Source organism: Calypte anna, chromosome 1 (genome assembly GCF_003957555.1).
Source record: "Calypte anna isolate BGI_N300 chromosome 1, bCalAnn1_v1.p, whole genome shotgun sequence".
NCBI classification, from domain to species: Eukaryota; Metazoa; Chordata; class Aves; order Apodiformes; family Trochilidae; genus Calypte; species Calypte anna.
The window spans coordinates 110481458-110506561 of NC_044244.1; the positions used below are offsets into that span (position 1 = coordinate 110481458).

Genomic DNA, 25104 nt, shown 5'->3' on the forward strand with positions numbered 1-25104 from the left:
AGTGATATGAGGGGCTTATCCAGGATGGGTGAGATAATGGCCAGGATCACTCTTATTTCTGTTCTCACCTTCTGGACAGCCACACAGCAGGGAAGGGGAAATGAAATTACAGGTGAGTGATACAAACCTGGTCAGAAGCCAGTGACTGTTATGTAGGACTTCAGTTTGGGTGTGGGATATCTCTTTATTTGGAATAAATGGGCCAAGGTGGTCACTCTGGAGAACTGGCAATGTCTCGTCAACTATTTAAGAATCCTCTGTTGATACTTAAAAAAAGAAAATCTAACAAAGCCCAAATATAACCTTTATCCCCAGTTCTTCATCCCTAACCATAAGCCCTGTCATTTCTTTATTCCAGAAATGAATAATTCCGCTCTGTGTTCAGTAATGTGCAATTTTTTTTTTGGACAATTGTCTTTAAAATTAACTTTTGGAGGAAATTGTATAACAGTGTACCTGGAAAAATTCCTAGAGATGCATAAAATGAGGTTGTAGAACACACATTTAACTTTAATCTACGGTATGGATGGTAATTTATAAAAAACCTAACCTAGGTTGTAACTGTTGAATCAAATCCTAATTTGCTCTTGATTTCTGGTTTGATTTATTTAGATGAGAGAAGATGGTGATTTTGGGCTGCTTTTTTGTTGCATGATTTTACTCAAGTGGTTTTGCAAGTCAACCATACATCAACCATATTTTTTAAAGGCTTGCACACTTTCCTGTTATTCTATCAATGCTGCATTAAGGAAAAAGGCTTTTACAGATTGGGGGTCAGCAGAAATCCCATTCTAATGCCACTTATTGTAAATGGTATTGACTTTTTAAAGGATTTGGGATACCCAAAAAAATTTGAGCCCTTAAGCCACTTTTTCTCATGTTGCAGAGCATTTGCATTTTAAAGCTGAACTTGAATCTGCCCTCTGTGAAGCTGTTCCAACAGATTACTTTTAAGGTTCCATCAAGAGTAGAACAGTCTTTAGCTCTTGCTGTTCTCCAGCAAGAAAAGATTTTGCAGATCTCAGCTCACAGTGGCATTTCAGCCACTTGAGCAGTGAATTTTCCAAAACAGCAGCAAAGTCTGTGGCACAAATACTATCAACCATTATTTATTGCTGATTTTTTAAATCATGCTCTCAGACCTGATCTGGGTTTGACCTTGAATTCTAAGCAGACTGCTCCTAATGCAGATTTTCCATTCATCCTTTTCTCTCTGCATTTGTTTCTGCTAGTAACGGATCTGCTGTAATTGTTTCTGCTCTTGCTTAACAAAATAAAATGCATACTTTCCCTGATAGTGCTGAAAGCACTAGGACAAAACCCTGAAGTCCAGAGATGATAGGCATAATGTAGCCCTACTTATGTCAGGTGGCTCCCTTCTCCTGCTTTGCAATTGACTTCAGCTTTGTGCAGCTGGAAACAACAGCCCGTGCATTTTAATTCCATTTGATGGTGTTGTAATCCCAGAGATGGGGGTAATGAGAACAGAAAGCCAATTTGCTAAAGAGCCCAAATTGATCTAAGCCACGTTGCTCAGCAGGAAACTGCTGTCAGCAAATAATTGAACTCTATGAGTGTCAAAGCTTGTTTTAAACTGGATGGAATTGATGGATAATGGGAAGGTTGGCAGGGCTGTACTTTTATCTATCACCTTCAGGCTGACATCTTCCAATTAAGGTATCTTTTTTATCACCATAGCTAAATCTCAAACCTTCTCTTTTGGCTTTGGGAGACTCATTCTGTATCTAGTCTCAATGTTTCAGTATGAAATATGATTTCATATCTGCTCTGACAGCTGGAGCTTCTAATTATAAACTGTATCTAATTCTATACCATTTGATTCTCAATTTCATACCTGTATTTATGTTGCACATTACTGTAGAGCCTAAGACAGCTCAGCTGACACTGGAATTTTTTAGCTTTCCAGTGCTACGTCCTTGCTGCAGCCACATCTCTGCACAGATGACACGAAGCTTTGGTGCTCTCCGTGCTTGGTTGTTCTCTTCCCGTGCCTCCTTTGCTCTGGCCATGCTAATAGAGAAGCTCTGGAGGAATGGAGGGATCATGATGGTTAGGAGCCAGACTGAAATCTTCCTTACCTGCCCACCCATTTCTAACATAATATTTTACTGCAACAGATTCCTTAGTGCAATTGTTTTGTTTTCTTGTTTCTATAGAATAAAATCTGTCCTGCTCCTCCCACCTTCCCTGTGCACTTTCTCTACATAAAGGCTAGATTCAAAATTATTTAGGTACTCTTTCCATCCTACTTCAGGTATTTAGCCATTCAGGTCCCCTCCTACAAAAAAAAAAAAAAAAAAAAAAAAGAAAAAAAAAGAAAAGAAAAGAAAAAAAGATTGCTGTTAGAGTTTTTTTTCCCCATGCCTGCATGTCAAAAAGCATTTGCTAGGGAAGGTATTCTTGGAGCACTAACATGTGGCAAGGGAATGCTTTACAAAATGTCATGACAGCTCTCTGTTTCTTGAGCCTCATATGAAGTGATAATCAATCAAATGCATTAGATAAAAAAAGGCAGCCCTTGATCTCTGATTTCTGCTCCAGAACCCACATTTGTTCTCTTTTTTCCTCTCCCAGAGGGATGTCCTAAATTTAACCAGGGGACTGAGGCCAACTTACTTTCTCTGGCTCACATCATCTTCAGTTCTCTCCTGCAGAGCAGCCTACATGCCACAGTGAGGTATGGGGGCTTTTATGGTCCTGGTCAAACCTCAGTCCTGGCCATTGAAGCCCACTCCTGGATCAGATAGGATGTGGTTTTCAGCCTCTCACCTTGAGACTGGCCGGGTGTCTTTCTTCTTCCCACTTATGCCCATTTTCTTTCACTCTCTTCTTAAGGACAAAGAACAGCCCTGGTGCTTGTTAGTGATGTGAAGGTCTTTCAGCTGATTTCTCTGAAGCCAGCTTCAGGGACCAGAATGAGAGGTGGACTGCCTGAAGCTAGAAAGATAAGAAAGCAGGGAGAGAGATTTCCAGGTATCCCTTGTTCTTGATATTTTCCTGCTGACCTGCTCTAAGCAGCAGCATCATGGGGTTCCCTGCAGCCTCCTAGGAGGTGTTTGGATCTCACACTCACCATCTGTAGCAAGGCACCCTGGCACCAATCTCTGCCTTTTGCTGTAGGAGGAAGACACGGATGGGTTGGGCAGAGCAGGGCTGGACAATCAGGGGCTCCATGCTCTCCCTAGGCAGGTCAGACAGGAGTTATTTATAGCTGAGAGAGAAGGCTGGGTGTGGTACATGGTCAGTCCCAACTACCCTATCCTTCCTTCTACTCTCCCAACATGCCCTTTTACTGGAGGGAGGTCTCTCTGCCTCTGTTTGGGAAGTACACCAAGCAAATCCATTTTTCTTCATGGCCTTTTGAATACCTAAGGCAAGAAGTGGCTTTCAGGCTGCTCTTCTGCAAGCAAGTCTTAGGATTAGAGCTGGAGGAAGACTTTCTGGGGGCTTTGGTTGAGCCACCTTGAGGAACATATTTGTCACGGTTTAACACTGGCCCAGCAATTAAACTGAGTAACAGACGCTCTCTATTAATCTCTCTCTCCTCCTTGATAAAGAAAAGAGAGAGAATAAGGCAGAGAGACTTATGGGTTGGAAACTAAACTACACAACTTTAATGAAACAGTAATGATAAATAGGAAAAATTACTAAATATATACAAATATACAGGAAAATGGAAACCATATTCCTCCACCCTTTTCCCCAGTAACTCTCACGTCACCATCGAGGCTGCAGGGCAGCTCTGGGAAAGTCCAGGCTGGACTCCTGGAGTCGGCAGCAGTCGGGAGCTGGAGGCAGGAACACACAGATATGGGCTGGCACGGATCAGGACCACAGGCAGACGAACGAACAGAATCCTTCCAGGATGCCGCGTGAAGGAAGGGAAGCAGGAAAGGCAGGAAGGGCAGGCAGCCAGAAGCTGGAAGCAGGAAATCGGGCTTGGCCCTCATGATCCCTCAAATCTATACTGAGTGATGTATATGGGATGGAATACTCTGTTTGGTCAATTCTGGCATCTATCTTGTCTGCTCCTCCCCAAAGCAGGGCTGCAGGTGGGACCTCTTTCTCCTTATGGAGGGTAAAAATTTTCCTCAGAGCTGAGCAGTGTCCTTGGCTCTGCACACCAGTCTCTAGCAGTAACTATAAACATCAAGTGTTATCAGTCCTGGAAGCAGACACTGTCTGAGAAACTTGCTGTTAATTTCAGCAAGTTCAACAAGAGACTTAGCTAAAAACAAAAGTACAAGACAGAAAAATCACCTTTATCCTGGCCCAAACCAGGACAATATTGTGGCCAATGGTATATATCCCATACATTCTTCATGGCTGTCCTTTCACTACAAATAGATTGTCCTGTTCAAAGCTCTTTTACCAGTTCCATTCTAATCACAGTGATACCTTTTGTTTTGCTGGAAAGTTAAATATGTTAAAATGACATTATTTCTAACAACCTGGCTTTTTTTCTTTTCTTGAGTTGTTTTTTTCATGTTTCATCTGTTCAGGTAGGATATAAGCTGTACAAGTAAGATAAGATGTAAATATTTTAATTGTATGTGTGTACTATGTTATCTTCAGTCTGTCTGTTGGCCCACCCTGGTCCCCTCAGACCTTTCAGAAATAACAGTCCTGCCATACTTGAATCCCAATACTTATCCTTGCTGAAGTTTCTTTTTCTTTGTCTAAAGGATGATATAGGCATTTTAATTCTATCCCATCTTTTTTCCCAAATGAGACACAGGGTGACTCAGCCCCTCTGGCTTTTATAACATCCTATTAAGAGACAGCCTGATGTCTGTGACATGATTCCTGTAGGTTGCTTACTGCTAATTCTACTGCTATTGTTGTTTGGGTTTCTTTATGGTAATTTTTTTTTTTAATTTTTCTTGCTGCTGCTCAAGTATTTAAGTAAAGCACATAACAAGTTCACTCCTCCTCGTGACTGGTTTCAGAACTGCAGAAATTGAGTCCCATTCCTAGACCTGCATGAAATTATGTAATTAATGAACTTGTTACTGGTTTAATTTATACTAAAGTCAGCGAACCACAGCAGCTCTCAAAGGTTCAGTTTAATATGGGCTGCTGCAAATGCACACGGGCAACATAGGAGCTCCAGGAACACCTTTTGTGTCAGATACCTGAAAATCCTTCCCAATAATTTGTGAGAAGCCAGTTTTAGCCCAGGGTGATGTCCGAAGGATGTCTTATTCCAGTCATCTACTGTGATTCATCTGCCCATGAGTTCTTTGCCCTTCATTCCCTTCATAGTCAGCGGAAAAAGACAAACACTTTGGCCATGTCAGCCTGGAGTGGGCATTTAAAGTACTTGGACAACTCTGCTGTGGAAGTCCCTATTCTCCTCTGCTATTAATTTCTATTATGTATATCCACTTCCTTTGTACTTACATTAAATTGCCCTTTTTATGCCTTCCACCTGAAGGCATTCTTTGAATTTTCTGCCAATCTCCATCCTTTTATGACTGTGATGATGCCTATGACAAGTAGTCACTACTAATTTTTTCTTCTGTCTGTTTTCTGAAGTGATGTTCTTCCTAATGTCAGCCTTGTTGGAAATCATTAATCTCTGTTGGTTCTGTTGGTTTTATTGAGATACTGCAGGGAACTTATGCTTTCAAGAGTCAAGCTAGTGCTGATCCCTTTCTTCCTTTTTTGTTTGTTTGTTTGCTTCTCCCTAGAAAAAGGCCTCTCTTTGCTAGGGTACCATCTATGCAACTATAGCCTGACCAAGAATGTGTTTAAAATGGTTGCCTACCAAAAGTCCTATGAGAAAAGCACTTCCTGTGGAGGATGGATACCATGGACGGTGTGTCCCCGGACATACTATAAAACTCAGTATCATACAGTTGAAGTCCCTGAAACCATCACTCTTACAGATTGCTGTGAAGGGTATGAGCAAGTTGGACTCTACTGCTCTTTAGGTAAGTTTTAGTCAGACTAACAGTTGAAACATATGTCTGGTGGAAGGAGGTGAACTTAAACTGAGACATGTAAAGGATTAATTAGTTTATGGGCAATAGGTTTCTGTTAGCTGGTGTCAATGAATCTGCAAAAGTCTACAGTAAGCTTGCCCCAACATGGTAAGGAGTAGACATGAGAGACTAATCCTCCTGATTCTTGGTCTTTGCCACCTCTGTCACAAATTTAGTAATTTTGTGAGTATGAAGAAGGCGCCTACTTGTTACCTCTACAAGGGCTCATTGCTTGTCCTAGTTCAGGCCAGTATCTGTGGCCAAGTGCAGTAAGTTCCAAAGCCTTGCCTGGTGCTCTGTTTGCTCTTGTAAATAGTTGTATTGTAAATGTTGTAAATGTAAATTGTTTTTGTATTGTAAATTCTTGCATTTGCAATAGAAGCTTTCTTCTCAAAAGTAAGTCAGGCTGCACTAGGATAACATCTTCTTTGCTTTGGAGGAGGGTCAGTTCCAAGGATGCAGACTCAGTTTTAGTGTTAATTTAAAACAATATATGGCATCTGGGCAGGTTGGTACCAACTGCTTATCAATCAAAGCCATGTAAGGGCCCATTTTCTCAGGGCTTCCATGGCTACCTAAGTAGGACTGCAAACTGGTGAAGCTTTCCGTGGTTATCATTTAACTTCTTAGTTTTAAAAAGACTCTCTTTGGGTTGAATTAATCAGCTTTATCGGAAGATGAAAGCTTTTTCCCCTTCCCACATCAGGGTTACCAGTTGTTAACAAGAAATTGCTAACTTTTAGCAGGATTTGAGTCATAGGGGGAAGGGATTTCTTGGGAAAGAAATTTTAATTTTATTTTTTTTTTAAGCAGATGAAGCTGCATGCTTTTAAGCTGAACAGGCATATATATATTAGCTAGGCCAGCACTGAAGTGTTCCAGCACCCAGGAAAGTTCTTCAGGATATAATTTTGTCTCCTATTTTCAGCATGACTTTGCATTTTCTCCATTCCTCCTTTTCAAGTAAAAGTTCTGGAAATCCGAATAGACCCCACACTGTAACAAAAGATTGATGCAACTCTGTCTCTTGGTTTGAGTCATAAGACTTGGGTGACTCAGTGCTCTGGGAATGTTCCTTAACCGGCTCCTGCATCAGATCATATAATGTGACATGAGAGGGTATGAGCCATGAGTCTTGTCATGGGATCTGCAAAGAACAATGTGTTCATCCTACTTTTAATTGCTTCAGAGCATTGGAAAATTAACCTCCAAACAATTTTTTGCAAGATATTTTCTCAGCAGTTACTAGTAGAATGTTGTGTCTAGCAGGAAAATTCCTTTAATAGAAAGACAACACAGAAGTGGTCATTCTGGTTTACTCATTCTTAAAATTATTTGCCAGAGAAGAGGAAAGAGAGCATAATTAGACACACATCATCCCTCATTTAGTGTATCCTGCAATTGTCTGGCTCGGGGGCTGTTACAGTGTCAGTCAGGGCAAAATTTGACCTGCAAATTACAGTATGTCCAGGCAGCCTTCTCAGACTGGCAATGGACCTGCTGTTGATTATATGTAGTTTCCAAGCAGTAGTTTCAGGCTGGGGAGAATCTCCAGTAGATCTGTTTAGTGTCGAATAGTCACTTCAGTAAGGTCTTTTTGATATACATGCATGTGGATACATGTGTTAAGAGAGTCACTAGTTAGTTATGGTTGTCTCTATTTGCACAAGAAACTCTATGAGTGATCGTGATTTTCAAGATGTTTCAGAGCTGTTTTCCTGAGTGGAAAAAAAGGCATCCTGGTAACACCTTACATATTTTTTCCCTAGTATAATTCTATGCTTTTTAAAAGAATCTCTAGATCTCTAGGGATGTTTTAGGCTTGAGAGCTGCTGCTGAGCTTATTTCATCTAACATTATTAAATCTGCAGATCTCTTGTATAGTTTATCTGCAGAATTTCTCCCCTTGCCACATTGTTGATGGGCATTCTGGGCAGGTTTGTCCATGAAATGCTGTGGGGACCTTGACTCTTTTTTCCTGTCAAAGTTAATCTGGGAATATTTTAAACCATGAAAGGATTTGAATGGTTTCTAGGTGATTTCTGTGTGTACATTATTCCGGTATCTTTGCTTTTCAGGGCATTAGTCATAAATTCTGTGAATGGTAATGCACTGTCTAGACACAGTCTTAAATAAATGATGAAAAGAGAAACTGGAACTGCTGGAATTACTGCACAGCATGCTGTTGAACTACTGTTATTTTCTTCTTGACATTATCCATGCTGGCATGCTCTTCATCCTCCTCGGAGTGGAAAGGTCTCTATGACCTTTCATGGTAACCTGCTCCTGGCCACTCCCCTCCCTTTCTTCCTAGAAGGAAGCATTTACCCTTGCTTGGGCTATGGCAGGTCCTGCTTTTCTTAAATCTTTACTGTTGAGGAAAAAACCTCTAGATTGTTAGCCAAATCACTCCAGTTTTTCTCATTACATGCCTGTGAAGGGTGTTAAATCTTTTTCAAATGCTGAACCAGCACATGCCCTCCATTCTGATCAGCCTTCAGACAGGTAATTGGGATAGAAACATCCATTTGAGCAGGTAAAGTCTAGTGATGCTCAAAGACCCCCAAAATGGGGTCATATGATGACAACTATCAGTCTGCGTTTGTAACAGGCTTTGCCAGGAGCTCTTTCTATAATATCCTGTCCTGACACCTGAGACAAACACAGAGTTTTTGGTCCCTGGCTCTTTGGCACTTTCAGGGTGAAACCTGGCCCCTCTAGGTGGAAGGAGGGAGGGGAGTGAGATTATGGCTGAGATAATGGAGTCCCTCAGCATCTGTCTCCTGAGAGATCCCCTCATCCAGCAGACCCAAGGGCTTTCATGTGGGCAGGCTGGTAACTGAGCTTTCGTTGCTAAGCACGGGGTGCTGCACTTCTGCTTCTGTACATTTATGCAAATAACAAAGGAGAAAAGCCTATATTTTATCCAACTGACGGAGAAGCTGGCTGTCTTGCTCCCCAGTGCTGGCAGTGTTTCTTGGTCAGTGTCTGTTCCCAAGATGATTGGAGACGGTAAATCAAATTTTAGAAGTTCATCTGTACAATTATGCAGAAACGAATCCATCTCTGTTTCCACTGATGTGAAAATTATGACCTTTTGATTTTAGATAAATCTAGTGTGGCACTCGGCCAGGATTCAAAAGTGTTTTCTGAGATTGCATGTGACTCATTAAATGTTTTACACCACAGTTAAACATGCTAAAAACAGACCTGAGTGAAAAAATTTATTTGAACCTCAAACCTACTTGAACTGAATCTCAGAGCTGGAGGAATTTACATGCTTGAGTTCATCTTATTAAGATCCAACTTGTTTGAATAGTGAAGAGCACTGGTGATAAATTAGCACAAGAAAATCCCTTGGTGCTCATGTCTGGCAGGCTCCTGATGCAAGAGGCTTCTTAGCTTTCCTGTATGGGAGGAGGAGATGGATCAGTCACATGAGATACCTGGGGAACTCATCTGAGGGCAGCCGAGTCTCTGTCATGCATAACTGTGACTTCAGAGTAGAAATTGGGAAGAGGATTTATAGCAATAGGACCCATTTGGGATAATGGCCCATAGTCCAAGCCCCAGAACCACAAGTAGATATTCCTGGTCCATGCTGGAAAGCAGAATAGGACTACTGAGGCTTGCTGGACAAAGAAATAACTTTTTGTAAAATTTCACAGGGTTGGATTGTTTTGGTTTTGATTTTTTTACCTTAGTCTACCCCTGAAAATCTATGACCTATGACTCAAAATTAAATTTGAAAGTAGGGTTGGTCATGGGGAAGACCAAGGAGTCCAAGGGCCCATGGTTTGAATGCATGAAGGGTCCCACACAGGCTACATTATGTAGCAGGAGAAATCCTGCTCCCTGTAGGGCAGTCACTGGGACTGGGGGTAGAATTCTCTAATCTGCTGCCCAGATCTCTGGTGGGTCTCCACTTGAAAGATGATGACTGCACTGTTAAGTTTGTGCACACTGGCTGTGTGCACACAAAGTATACACACACTATATAAAGTACTATACCAAAGAGAGTACTAGACACTGGCAGGGGTTGCCCAGGGAAGCTGTGGCTGCTCCCTCCCTGGCAGTGTTCAAGGCCAGGCTGGATGGGGCTGTGAGCAACCTGGTCTGGTGGGAGGTGTCCCTGACCATGCAGGGGGGTTGTATCTAAATGATCTTTATATTCCCTTCCAACCAAAACCATTCTATAATTTCATGTTTCTTTGAGTGTGGGAAAGTGCTGTCCCAAGTATTCTGCATGCAGATCTTTACAATTACCCCTGCATGTCGCTGAGAGATCTCAGACCAGTGCCTCTTCCACTTCCCCTGGGTTTTGGCAGGTTTTTCAGTGGAGGTGTGGATCCCCATCATTAAGCTGTGCTGACTTTCCTTACTCGCCTTTCAGAGACCTGTGAGAAGCAGACTGTGGGCCCCAAAAAAGACAAAGGCAATACTCTTAAACCCACTGGTCTTAGTGGGCTCTTTCTTTATGCAAATATGACTGTTTGCCCACTGACCAACTTTTATTGTCCAGCAATAGAACAAGGGTTTAAGGACCAAAAAGGCACTAAACGAACGAAGAATCTTTGAGGCTGATTGGAAAGACCAGAGCTGAGCTTTACTTGGAGCTAAGTTTGAGAGCATGGGTGAAAGTAATGTTTGTAGAGCTTAGAAATACTTTTCATCTGGAGAAGAGTGTGTGCCAACACTGAGCCAGGACCACTGTCTGCCCTTGGCTTAGGAATCAGTTACCTTCTGCCTCAGCTGCACTCTCTGTAAGGCTGTTCAGTGTGGGCTAGCAACCTCCTGGGGTGGCTAGCTGCCTGATAGGGAGTGGATGCTTCCAGGCTGAAGACCACAGGCAGTTCTGATCTCCTGCTCCCCTCTGTAACCCTCTGAAATGTACCTCAGAACAGTAATTGGCCTCCGTTCTCACATTCTGTCTTCCATTAATTTAACTAAAAGTTAACTTTGTCACAACAAAAGGTTAAATGGAAAATCCCCATCCTTAGCTGAGACATTGCCTGTTCCTTTGATCATTGTATGTTATTTGGATTAGTCATAGCTGACATCAGGCACATCTTCTGGTTTGCAGTGCTTCAGTGTCTCTACATTTAGAAACTGTCTATCTATCCATAATTATTATTAATGGAAAATTATTAATTAAAAATTTCTATAACAGAAATGTCATGAACAAGAAATGAAATGATGGTATTTTAGGCTGCTTCTTTCTCACCATGAAAACCTCAGAACAGATGAACTTCTGAAATGAGGAGGAGGTGTTTGCTGTAAAATAAATAGGACGATTTTATGGAAACAATTTTCTGTAATTTTGTTCTCAGAAATGTTTTTCTTACTTAGCACTCAATAGATCCAGTGTATTTGCCTCAAGACCTGGTATTTGTCCAATGGAGAATATGGAAACATCTGATTATCGTTGTACATTTGATACTGAATGTCCAGGGCTTAAAAAATGCTGCAACTCATCCAAAGGAGGAGGCTGTGTGGATCCAGTGCCAGAGGGTATGTTACTTATAATTTCAAGACTGCTTCTAATAGAAAGATGCCTTTTTTTTTTCTCTTCTGAGCCTGGGAGTGGGCAGAAAAACTATTACTGTAGCTCTTAATAAAACGAATGTTGGAATCTGCCTCGCACTGATTCCAGGATATTGATTTTCAGTACTTGCACCTGTGAGTGCTGAGCCGTGGGTGCTGCAAGTCCAGTGAACCTTGCTCAGGATTTTCTCCTTCACTGTCACCATTTCTTGTGGTATACATTGAAGAACCAGGCCAGTGCTGATGTCTGTACATGGGCCCCTCATATTTGCCAAGTTAAAGCTTTCTTTGGTTTCTCAGAGCTTTCCTATAGCACCGTGGCTCTCTTTAGCATCAGACCTCAGATGACTTGGCTGTTTTATCTTCTATGCTCCAGGAAGAACATTCTGGTACAATGTGACAGTGCTTGTGAAAATGGATTTTAACGAATTAATCAGAGTGGATTCCCACCTTCTGAATCATTCACGTCTCTTGCACTCCATGGTAGGTACAAAGGCAAATATTCCTGTGTGTTGCTCATGGAATCCATGTTTCTGTTGGTCAGGAACCACCACCTGCTCCAGCTCAGGAGGGACCTTGCAGTCCTCTCTGCTGGGCATAAACTTGCCAGACAGTTGCTTCTCCTTTGTTCTGCCTGATAATTTTTGTGGGTCTTAATTTATCTCTAGCTGGTGTATGTCAGCCTCTTCCTCAAGGAACTCAAGAAACACTGATTTAGGAGCTTCTTCAGGTAATTTTTAGGTCACTTCCGAGGGCAGTTTAAAGACATTCTGAAATATGGGTTGTTTTTTTTACTGCTTAACCAATGCTTACTTCAGATTTGTCTCACTTTAGTTTTGGGTCTATGACCATCTGTGTCCAGATATCAATATCTGCAAGGCTTGATGCTTTCTGATAAAGAGCTCTGAGTTAAGCCTTTCAAGAGGCAAACCCAGTCTACATTTCTGGAAACTACACATCAGGTGGACCCAGCAGAGCCAAAAATTTCTCTGTGAAACTTCAGGATTATGGCAGGAGACTGTGTCTGTTTCAAGGACATCTCAATGTCATTCCTGCCACAGAAGCAATGCTGGGGGAGACAACAGGGCACTGCTTTTGCCTTAGGACTGAGGCCCTGCCCCGTGCATGAGTTAGCAGCAGTGTTGTGTGTGGCCATGGAACAGCAACACAGAATTCCTCTCCCCATCCCCACCACGGAAAATAGGAAGAATCCAAGGCAACCAACAAAGGCATGAGGTGTTGGCTCTGCTGGCACCATTCCCGAAAAGAGGGCCTGCAGGAAGAACCAGGCTAGAAACTAAAGCTGTGCTAAGACTGGGGAGGAGTTTCACTCTCTCTCCTAATGAGTATTTAGGGAATGGATTGATGTACTAGGACAAAGACCCTCCAGGCCATAAACTCAAGGTATTTCTTTAGTAGATACCTATCACCATGCCATGGAGAAAAGCGGGCTTTGATGAGGCCTTTAAAGGTACTCAAGATATCAGATCCCTCTCTCTCCCATTCTCATTTCATCTTCTCTCCAGTACCCAGCTGGGAGTGGGCAAGTAGCAAACTCTTCTTCCATCGTCAGCTAGCACTGATGAACAGGAAAATAAGAAATGGTAGCAGTAGCATGGGGATATTACATGAATGTAGTTCTTGCTCCTAGCTTGACTCCCCTCTCTCACATCCTAAAAAAGCAAGAAACTCTGGTCCTGTCCCTGTGTACTAAGAAGTAGAGGACAGGTACCTACCCAGATGTTTATATCTTGGTCTAAGACAAGCAATGGCAAAGTCAAACACTCAAGAAACAGGAAACATAAACTGAAGCTTGGCAAGGAGCTGCTGCTCAGAGGAATGTCTTCTAGTCCCTGTCTGCTCCACTGACTCATTAAGCTCAGTCCACCACCAGGTTCCTTCTCTCATTCTTGACTTGGTGAGTCTTGGGCTCTCTTCATGGCTCTTTATCCCAGCCTTCTTCCTCAGTTTATTGCTTCTCTTCTTTTTCTTTTTATTTCATTTCCAGCAGTCTTTTTAGTTACTTAAAGTTAAAAGTGTGAGACAGCTTTATTACATATGAATAGTAATAGGATGCCTAATGTATATTACGTCTACTGAGATTTTGATAATGAAGCATTATGAGCCAAAGAGATTTCCCATATCTTTCTGGGTTCCATCCTCCTGCCTAAGTGTTTGAGATCTGGCATGCAGCTCTGCTCCTGCCTCAGCCTGGCATTACTGTATTGTAACTCTGTTGTGAATTGGGAGATGCTAATGAGAAGAGCTCACCTTGCGTAAGTACAGAACTGAATGCTCCCACTTTGCTGGGGTTTCTGAATTGGTGCTTTCTACACTCAGATTATGATGATGATCATTGCATAGGCTATGCTTCATGGGCGTGGAGCTGTGCTGAGAAAGGAATGAGAAACTGAAGTGTCTGTTCCCCTGCTTTCTAGATTACTGGTGCATTACAGCCCTTGAATGCCTCTGTGCACCATATCCAGAGTAACCCTGCAGAAGTATATGCTGGGACAGTGGCCTCTCAGGTTCTCATTGGGATGCACGAGCCAGCTCCATTGGCAGAGGTTTCTTCTTCCTTGAAGGACATTGTGAAGCGCACGTATGAAGTGATTGACACACAAGTGCAAGGTTAATTATTATACTCCTGTCATGGGGGGAAGCTTTTTCAGGGTGTTTCTTCCCTCTTTGCTTGTAAATTTATCTTTATGACTATCAGTTTTCTTCCAAAAATACAGTGTAGTGAATCTTGTAAACTTTGCAGGTATGGTCTTAACCTATCCATTAAGAGGAGGGAGAGTTTTAGTTAACTAATGATTATTTTGGAGTGAATAGGTTGGAGGGGAATAATCCTGCTTCCTTAATTAAATTTATTTTCTCCTCATAGCATAGCCCATCTTCATATGAAAAAGGTGTTCAGATTTGTAGCACAATCATTAGTTGTACTAAAGAGGCTCTTAGAAGAAATGTTTTCTTGGGAAGAGGGCATACCCTGCTTCTATGTGTTATTTCCAGTAGCTTGCATGAAACAAGGACTGTTTATAATCTCTGAATTACTATAGCGTATTACCTACTTTTGAAATGATGTCTAAATATTTATATATATTTATTTGGTTTAAATTATTTTAAATCTAGTTATTACGGTGTTATAATCTGAATGCTTTCACTCCTGAAATGCATCCATTAGTACTGTTGTCATCACTACTTATTCTGTGTTTACTTTTGCAAACTCAGTCCAACTTTCAGCGAAATCAGGAGGTAGATCTCCTTCCCCCTGCTGCTGCTGTCTCTTAGTTTTTGATGACACCTTGGTACCGTAAGCAAGAGCTGCTACTAGCTGTCCTTTTATTCCAAAGAACTGGAGTAAAAAGTGATAATGTTATAGTGGAATAGGGGATAGTTTTGGGGAAGCACAGCCTTCTTTGTCACCATATACATCCTGAATTGTTTCAGTGGAGTTACTGGAAATCTATCTGATTTTGTCATAGCCAGAGCCTGGTCTACACACATTGCAAATCAATATTGATGCTGCTATCAGTACCTGTGCAAGGTGTTTTCTTCTTATTAGATGTCAACGAATGTTCCTATGCTGAATTCAACACGTGTCCTGAGAAAAACACTTGCATAAATCTGGAGGGTTATTACAGCTGCGACCCTCATCATGAACATGCAGATGTCAACCCTCACCAGCTGAGAACACAAAAGGAAGGTAGGAAATGTAGGTCTCACCTTGGGAAGTCCTGAGAACACTTGTACAGGACTTCATGGTCTATCGCAGGAGCCACTTAGGAGGCAAAGATTTCTTGAGCACGCATTGCCCCTTCTCCTTCTTTTGGGAGAAGATGCCATGTAAGTAACAGAAATAGCTGTTAGCTATTTCTGATTGAAATGCAGTGTATTTATTTCATAGTACCTGTCTGGTTCTCCTGTGCTGCCCTCAGCTGTCCTCACTCACCTGCCAAACCCTCTAGCTTCAGACCCTGACTACTTCTCAGAGCAAGTCCCCCAGAGTCAGGACAGCTCCCCAGCCTCCTGGGGAAGTATGAGTGGTGACACTATTTGTACATGAACTTTCCTTCCTATTTTGACTGTGTGACTGTAGCTGGGCTCAGAGGTTCCATAATCCCACCCTGGATTAGACAGGGTCCTCTGCTGGAAGCAGACAGAGCTTGGTGATGAGTGAAATAATACTTCATGGTACCAGGTCAGCAATGTGTAGAGGCAGGCACTTAAAGCCTAAAACCATCAATGGGCCTGCTAATAGGCTTAAAGGCAATGAGATAAGTAAGTGTTTGCAGATTCAGTGCTTTAGTTAGAAAAAAATTTCACAATCCTTTAATCTCAAAAATTAAGATAATATATTGTTTAATGCTTTTTTGATATGATAATATGTTTATTTTAATTTCTATTTGTATTAGTTGTGTTGCTTCTTTTCAGCTTTGGAAACATGAATGGTATTGGTTTGGATTTGCTTTGTTAGGAATGCTTGAACTCTTTGATAATTCTATTTCTCCCCTAGGCCTGGCAACATCTGCTCCAAGTTCAGAGTTGGATCTCATTAACATTAGCAATAGCTCTGTGTCTATAAGTAATTCAAGCCTCTTCCCCATGACTAACCAATCTACAGATGCTGGGTGCCGTAAGTAACCTTGGATTTGGATGAATCTTGTCTTGCTTTTAGTTCAGCCACTCTTTGATCCCTTTGTCCTGGGGCTGGTTGAGTTATAGGAAGGTGTTCACAGAAGCTGGTGATAGTTTTAGAGTGACTCTTCAAATGGAAATGGAAATAGTGAGGCTTCTCCATTTGGCTGGGGGCTGTGGTGCTGTGGAGAAACAATTGGAGAAGCCAAGTTCAGGTCCAGGTCCCATCACAGGTCTTGTGCTGAATAATGCTCCCTCTTGAGAAGCAAGACAGCAAGGGCTGTGTGAGGCCACCATCACCACTCACTTGCCCTGACTCAGCTCATGGCACATCCCAGGCCTGTCCTGGCATGAGGTAGGGGACGGTCTGCTATTGAGACCAAGAGCTCCTCCTGGCCACAGCCACAAGGATGTGAGCCTCTTGATTTTGAGTCCATGAAGGTGCTGGTGTCATGAGTCAGAGAGGCTGGACACAGCTACCCTACACTGGAGTCAGCCTTTTGAGTATTGTCCCTGCTAGAAAAGATCATTGTCAAAGGGACTGTTATGGGAACCAACCCCAGCAGATTTGTCTTTGTATGGTTGACTTCAGCCCTTTTTGGGTGAGCATCATCATGATCCTTCTAACAACATCCTGTTCTTTTGGTAGGCAAGAGCTCTAAGTAGTTCTTTGCCCAGTTCAGAGGGACAGGCTGGATATTCTTCATCTTCATCCACAACTTCTGTTCCAAGCTGAAGGTAGAGAAATTGAACTGAAGTCCCTCTAGAGCAGGGGCAATATGCCTTTGGAGGCATCTGGCAGCCATATGATTCAGAGTCCTGCAAATGGTTGTGTCTAACAGAAACAACCTAAGAAACCAATTTTTTTCTTAAGCTAGCCATTACCATGAAAGAATTGATATTATAGCAGCAACAATCCATGATCTCTGTTAGTGTAGGGGATGATCTTCATCTCACCTGACTCCTGCTGTCTACAGGAGAGGTGTCTAGTCTGGGCTGTCTGTCTAGCTAGTGGAGACAGACAGGCTCTGCTGGAGGGAAAGTCATTCTACCCTATTTAGACACCTTCTCGTCCTTTGAGAAGAGGAATCATCTCTGAAGGATCCCATCTTTTCCCATGGACATGATAATGATTGCATTGGGCTGGCGTGGCATAAATAGGTGAAATGCTGCCCATCATTCTGCCCACAGCCTTTAAAAGCTGGGGTCTCCAGGGCTTTTCTGGGCATGAATCATGGCAGCCTCGGCCTGAGGAAGTGCATTTGGATGATTAAAATGACAAGAGGCTCAGCAGGTGGGAACTCATGTGGAATGCAGAGATCAGCAATTCCAAACTTATTTCTGTTGCTTGAACCTGTAGCTCACTGGCTGATTATTAGTGTTACTAGAGAGTCAAAACAAATACATATAGTAAGTGGAAATAAAAAGAGTAAGCACCCAAATAATCACTCTAGTGGGATAGGTCATTCAAGAGAGGCCTGGCACTGAGAGAGGGACAGAATCTGTCCTGACATAATGTGAAGAGGAACTTCCCCCAGGGACTGTCAATGTGCTTGTCTATAATGAATTTAGGATAGGGCAATCCTTTAAAGCTGCAATGTTGCTTTCTCTGTGACTACTTCTCCTGGGACTGATAGGCCCCTCCGCAGTGAGAAGCCACCGAATCTTCAGCGTTACCAGCAACAGTTTTGAAATGTCCTGGCGTGTCACTTCTACTCTAAACCACACTTTCCAAGTCCAAGTGTTCAAGGGCAAAGAGATTGTACAAAACCTGAAGACAGAGGAAATGAATATGGAGGTTTTTGGACTGGAAGCAGGTGTAATGTATTCAGTAGAGATCAGCTATGAAACCTGTGGAAAAACCATACTCTCCCATAAAAATGTTAAAACAGGTAACTTGCCACTCTAAAATATAAAAAGATTTATTTTCATCTCTCCCTCATTTTTTCTTTCTCTCTCCGTTCATTTGCAGTTCAGCAATCATCCATTTGGTCCTCCCTGAACTCCATGTTCTTCCTCCTCTAGTGCTTTTTCTCTCCTACACCTTAGCATTTACACAACCAGGACTACCAGGCAGCAGAGCTTTGGTGTTAGGTGATAAGCAGTACTGAGGCTGACTCAGACTATTGCAGATACCAGGCTAAGGCAGGATACATTTTTTGTTGTTGGTTTATTGTGTTGTGTGTGCCTGACTGCATTCTGCTCCTTCCCGTCTCCCATTAGACCCCATTTTTCCTGGGTGACAGATGTGGCCAATGAGAAATACAGTCAACTGGTTTGTCAAGGGTTCAGCTGAGCTAAGACTGCCCAAAGGAAGCCCAGATTCAGATGAATATTTATGAGTGACCAGGATTAAAGGGAATAGCAAGGGCTGTGTAAGAAAACTTGCAGAATACCTGCATAATTCTGTTCAATTAGCTAGCTCCACAAGACCCTAGTGTGTTGATCAAACGTAACTTTGGGTTTTTTTCTTTATCCTTAAATTATTTCCTAAGCCTTCATGCAAATAAGGAAGTAAACATCTCTCCATTTTCTTCAAAATGCAGTCAGTGAACTGTTTAATATTAGCCACAGTGAGAATGCTGTGGTTTATGTTTATTCATCAGATCCCTTTGATCAGAGGAGGGATGACACTTGTGTGGGTCAGAAGGAAATCATCCCTCTGTAGAAGGAAAATGGGAGGTCCGGTGGCTACGGAGACAGGAGGCTGACCTCCAGAGTCTGAAGTTGGGACCCTTGAGAAAAAGGAGAGTTTTCCAAAGATGATTCCAAAGAGTAACAGCCTCAGATAGTTCATACAGGTTAAAGTGGTTAACAGATTCCTTGCCTTTTGTTTTTTGCTCATGTGCTCTGTACATTACCTGTCAGGGCTTACCAGGCAGAGAAGTGTCATGCACAGTGTTTTGTTATTCTTTCCAATTTAAGAATATATTTACTATCCACATGATCAAGGCCAAGACAATAATAAAAGTTGTGATGGGTGGGCCAGAAATGAACTCACAGACAACACAACACTGGATGTAACTGAAATGCAGGAGTTATGTAGGGTCAGGTCCACAAGGATATGTTTATGCCCAGTCCTCACAGAGTTGTGATTAGGCACCTAAATATCTTCATGGGCCAGATGTCAGTGCATCTCCTCAAAGCATAGGAAACTTCTGACAAAATATTGACTTAATTTTCTTGGTTTAATACCAAACTCTCAACCTTCTTGCCCATTGCCACTTCACCATCTGAGATTTTGGTATGGGTACAACAGTACAACAGGCTGAATCTTTTCCTTTTCTTTGTCAGTGTGTGTGCTAATATTATGTCCTACAGATGCCAAAATATTTGGTGTTACTATGAGGATTCTCAACTACAATTTCACTGATGATTTCCACAATGCCAGTAGTTCAGCATATGAAGAATTTTCAAGACTGCTGCTTACTGAGGTAATGCTAACATATCTGTGGGTAACATATATATATATATATATATATGAATTTAAAGTGTATTTAATGTAATAGAGAATTTTAAGCCTGGCTGTAACATCCCTTGAAAATCATTGTATGTTTCCTGTGACTCTTCTTTATAAACAAAACAAAATTCAGCTGACTAAACAGATCCAGTCCTTGGCCTTCTTAACGATGGAGCAAATAAGAATTTTTCCCCTACATAAGAGTAAAAGAAAGAAAAATGCAGGCATTCAAGAGGCTCTCCTTGCCTTGGATCTTTAGTTTGACAATAAATGCTAAATTGACTTGATGTTTTTGAATGAATTATTGAAATTACATTGGTGGAATTTCAGTGCTGTCTTCTCAATAAATGTCTGACTGCTCTCGAAACACTCTCATCTTTAAGGAAAAGTGACTGGGTCAGAATTTTTTCTCCAGCCCCATTCTTTGCATTCATGCACACAGGTAGCCACTGCTCAAGTGTAATCAGCCACAGATAAAACCTGAGTGGTGAAATCTGTTATCAGATCTCAGCTTCATAAATGGGGAAAACAATTCAGACGCAGTGGTCTCTTAAACTTTTGTTTTTTTTTAAAGAAAAGACCCTAGATAGGGGGACTGTGCTCGCGATATAAAATGAGATTTTTTCCAAAAGAAAGGGAGACCCATAAGCATAGGTGAATATAAATCCAAGGAAAAAAACCCAAACAAAACAATAATGGAGCTATAATTTCAAAGGCAACAGAGAAGAGGCTTTAGCTCATGACAAACTTCAAGTTGAACCTCTCGATATGTTTTTATTTCATATAGCTGCACATGTTTGCTTTTGTTGATCAGGAGGATTTTTGTGAGTAAATCTCCTCTGAGATGAACACAGACGTGATTGGTAACATGGGATTGAGAAGAAAAATGATCATTGCTCACCTCTTGTCTGTTGCTTCTGTCTCCTTGGGTGTTTGGGAGCAAAACGTTCCCCTCCTTTCCTTTCTCTGTTTTGGTTTGTTTTGGTTTTTGTTTTTGTTTTTTTTGTGCCTCCCCACCCTAATCTGAACTCAGACCAATTAAACACCTTGTTTGTAGGAATTCTGGAGCAAACTCTGGGTGAATGCTAACAAAGATGTGTTGATTTATGACACTGCATTGAGTGCTTCAAAGGCATGCTTTGAGGTGTCCTTAGGAACAAAAGGTTCAAACACAGAGATGCCTTCTAGCGATGTAGGGTGAAACTGCCAGCTCCTGCCCAGCTCAAATATTGACATCAGTATGCCAGCTTTATCATTCAGCATAATACCACTTGTTCAACTGATGTATCTACTTACCATCTTGGTAATCAATCATGGTGTAACTGTGATATTACCTTGAAACTAGGCTGTCTCAAACACATTATTTTTTTTATACTATCCACCCCTATTTGTGTTTTCTCTCATCCTGAAATTTGTCACTGGACTCATCTGCAGGCTGGCCTTGGACTGGTGAATTTCTAATAATGCCTGGGAGCTAAAGCTATGCCCAATGCTGGTAAATAAAACATTTTCTGAACTATTGTCTGGCACTGACACCAAATGGCACAAACCAACCTGCATCCATGCAGTTGAGTCTTCCAAATTACAGAGGTCACATCTCTGTTGAGACTATTCCCTGGACAGTAATAAGCATCAGAGTCCTCCTGGTTAGCCTGCTAGCTGGTAGCAGCCAGAATTCAGCCAGAGTTTGCTCCTGTGGAAATGACCAGTGTTTGGGAGCTGAAGTGAATATATAGGAGTCTTGGGATGAAAAACTTTCATGACATGCAGAGCTGACATCAAGGACCTGATGTGTGCAGACTTCCCAGGCCAATTCAGCTGTGATAAAGGCAAAGAAAGTAATTTTCTGCTCCCTTGAGCCAAAATGAAATCTGGTTTGTTAGACCAGTGGTCAGATTTGTACCATTTTCCAACGTACCTAAGTCCACCAAGGATACTCATGCTTCTCTGTGCCTCACTGATCTCTGAAAAGTAAGATTTCTGAAACAATTTAAAGCTTTTCTTCTCGTGCATATATTAATCTTTTAAATGGAGCTATTCCTGTTGGGTTCCTAATTGTCAATGCTTCTCTCCCTTTACTCAGCTTGAAAAGTCATTTCCACCCAATATTTCTGCTCTATATAAATCTGGGAAGATGAAAGTGCAGACTGAATCCCTGCAAGCTGGGAGCATCATTGTGAGGCTCAGGATTACTGTGCAGGACCCTGAGTTTTCAGTCGATGCCTTCACATTTGCCCCAGTGCTTTCTTACCTGTACAATGGCTCTGCACTTCTGGTGGATCAGCAAAACACTGTTGTAGAAGGTAATTTTTATCATTATTTTTTTTCAAACAAGAAAACAGGGCTTTTATTTTGATCACACACTGTATCACCACCATTCTTCATGGGAAGTACTTTATAGGGAGATAAAGTATGGGGTTTGATGGAGGGCAAACCATGATGTGAGAACTCCTCCAAGGGCTTTTATCCATGAGCCCAGAAGGGGTCCAGCAAAGGAGCACTGGCTGTCTCCAAGCTGTGCTTCCCTCCACTGTGTTTAAGGAGCAGTGGAGCTCTTGGTTTCCCTGCCATTTTTCCTCTGTCTCCTCCTTATGAGCAGTTGGAAGTTTGCCACACATTTCTCTCACTGAATTGCAGATGGGATTACTGTGAAATAGTTGTAGCCTGTAGAGGCACATGCCCTCTAAACTGTTCTGCGCTTCAAGGCTGTATTTGGGCCAGAGTTTAGAAAAAAAGAATAACATCTTTTCTATAGAAAAAACATCCAGAGAAATTCCCAAATGTCCCTTAGTGAACAGGACTAAAGAAACATGCATGGAATTTGTGTTAAACCAGGCTTTTGCTTGATCTTCAGTAATCATTGTTTTTGTCTTCATTGGGCTAAGTTCTGGATTCAGGTTTCCCATCTGGCAGAGCCAGAAAGAGTTCAGGAAGTGGCCAAAGACAAAAGAATGGGTTATCCCTCTTCCCCAGTGTATTGTATCCTTAAAAGCTTATTGACTGTGATCAGGGACTTGCAAAGCCTATGGAGGGTAAGGGGAACAGGACAGGGAAAAAACAGTAGACAAATTGCACCTGAAGCCTACAAATATCACAGTGGTAGATGATACTGAATTGCAAGATGCTGATGTGTGCCAGAATACTTTATGAATATTATTAATCCTGGCACTGAAAGAGTGGGGAGGAGGATGGCAGTAGCTCTGGACTGTTCCTTTAACTGCAGAAAACCAGGTGGCTTCCAGTAGCACCACTCTTAGCTGGGAGCACAGCCAACTGCACTCCTCCTTAAGCACAGAGAAAAGGGGTCTATTTCTTAGCTCTGCCCAAACAAGCATTTGTTTGACATGAGTTTCCTGAAGTGAAATGTGGAAAATAAGGCGAAGGAGTGCAGTGCATGAAGGAAAGATCTTTACAATGCTCTGTTTTGCTTCCTGAACCACTAGAGCCCTGGGACGTGCCCTGTAAGCCTGCACAGACCCTCTTGCACCAGTGGAGTAACACCATCTGGATCCTCTGTGGATCCTGGCCACCAAAAGGCTACGTGCTTGGCTTAGTGACAGTGGCAGAGTAGGGAATTCAACTTTGAAGCAGGAAGGATGAGAACTCAGGAGGGAGAGTGCAACTGAAGGGTGTGAAGCGAGCAATTGCATCTCTCTCTTTGAAGACCCATAAATTATTAAGTTTACTGCTGTGGTGAATAGAGACACTAATATGTGGTTCCCTCGTGTGAGACAAGAAAAATGGATGTGTGCTCAGTCAGGCCCAAGATACATCTACTACAATATCACACGCTCACTAGCAGCCAGGAGCCAGTTTTTGAAGAAGGGTAAAAATACAGCAAGTGTAGATGATGCCACTCAGTAATATCCAGTCACCAATTGTTTTCAGCTCCAGGACTCCTAGAGTCCAAAGTCCAATTTACTTGGGTTTCTCCTCCAGTTTTCCCATTAACTCATGCAAATCTTTAGCATCCGCAACATAATTAGGCAAGGAGTTTCACAGATTTTTACCTATTGCATATATTTCTTGCAGGTATACTGGGTAACCAGAGAGAACAAAAAGGTGTTTTTAAGATGATTTTTGGAGTAGAACCATTGGTTGAGGTGTGTGTGAGGAAGGCACTAGCCAGATGTGGAAGGCCAGAAAAGTGCTAAGAGTGTATAAGGAGAGGACAGTGCACACCGTGGCTGGGATATAATGGTTATAGAAGATAGAAGGTGCAGCCTGTGTATGTATGTGTGTGCATGAGTGATGGACCAGTGCCAGTGGGCACTGAGAAGAGAACATAAGTGTTTTGGCATAATGCATGAGTGAATGTGGCCATCAGAGGCAAAGGCATTTGCTCAAACAGGCATGCTAAGTGATGAGAAAGGAAACCCTCAGAGACATTGGAGCCAGCGAATATGTTATTTGGCAACTGGCACAGGAACACCTCTCAGATGGTCTTTGAAGCCATCAAGAATCACAACTACTTTTTAGCATTTTAAGGCATTAATGATGGCATTTTCATTTGTGCTTGAGTCAATCCTGCATATTTCTAAGTGTATTCCCTCTAAGTGGCTTAGGCTGCAATATAACAGATGCTGGCCACAGGCACATGGAATTGCCTAATGGAAACAATCATGGATACAATAGTTACCTAATGAGGAAGAAAAGAAAAGGAACTGAAATATTAAATGGAAGGAAGAAAAAGGGGAAGGGTGCCTGCAAGCAAAAAGATGAGCACATACATGTGCATGCACACACCTGCTCTGTTGTTTCTGTTTCTAGAATGGGACTTTGTTTCCAAGAAATAATCACAATGGGTGATTAGGGTCTGTGTGTTTGCAGAAGAAACACTTAGGACAATGCATTGTCAAAACAATTACAGAAGTATTTGTCTCAAAACACAGTTTTCAGTCAAGTTTTCTGCTCTTGCTCACACATGGCCCTGAGGCAGGAAAGTTGTATACACAAGGGAGTGTGGACAGGGAGAGCTTATATAGCATTCACTGAGATTATTCATGTCCAGACCATTAACCTGGCTCTTGCATGTTTGCTAGAACAGGGTGAGAATGGTAATATGAAACTCCAGATCTAATTCTTTGAAGAATGAAGAGACTCAGCAACAAAAGAGGCCTATAACTCCATGAAAGAAGCATCCCTAACTGATTCAGAGCAGCTGAATTAGGCAAAAGGAACACCCTCGGAGTATATTTATGCATTCATGAATGAGAATCTCTTTTTTTGAGACTACCAGAAAGAGGGTCACAGTTTCATAGTATTACCTTTGAGAAATAATCTTTTATAAGAAGAGTTTTTGCCCTTAGCACTTCCTCTGTTAAGAGCTGAAGAGGGCTTCTCATGTGAGTTATTTGCATTTACCTTTTGTTTGGAGCAGAAGATTATGTGGATTAAGTCTATTTATTATCACAGAACCATAGAATGGTTTGGGTTGGAGAGGACCTTAAA

The 25104-nt window shown here is 42.0% G+C and overlaps 1 protein-coding gene across 1 annotated transcript in view; it reads left to right on the forward strand.

Annotated features, from left to right (window-relative positions):
• Nucleotides 1-522: 522 nt before the first annotated feature.
• UMODL1 (uromodulin like 1) overlaps nt 523-25104 on the forward strand; it is a 49592-nt gene continuing 25010 nt past the window's right edge. Inside the window, exons 1-10 of the mRNA XM_030456032.1 lie at nt 523-529; nt 5715-5957; nt 11358-11519; nt 11929-12035; nt 13991-14183; nt 15121-15261; nt 16072-16191; nt 17831-18085; nt 19515-19627; nt 21737-21956. Of these exons, the coding sequence (XP_030311892.1) occupies nt 523-529; nt 5715-5957; nt 11358-11519; nt 11929-12035; nt 13991-14183; nt 15121-15261; nt 16072-16191; nt 17831-18085; nt 19515-19627; nt 21737-21956 (1561 nt within the window). The remainder of the gene's footprint in view (nt 530-5714; nt 5958-11357; nt 11520-11928; nt 12036-13990; nt 14184-15120; nt 15262-16071; nt 16192-17830; nt 18086-19514; nt 19628-21736; nt 21957-25104) is intronic.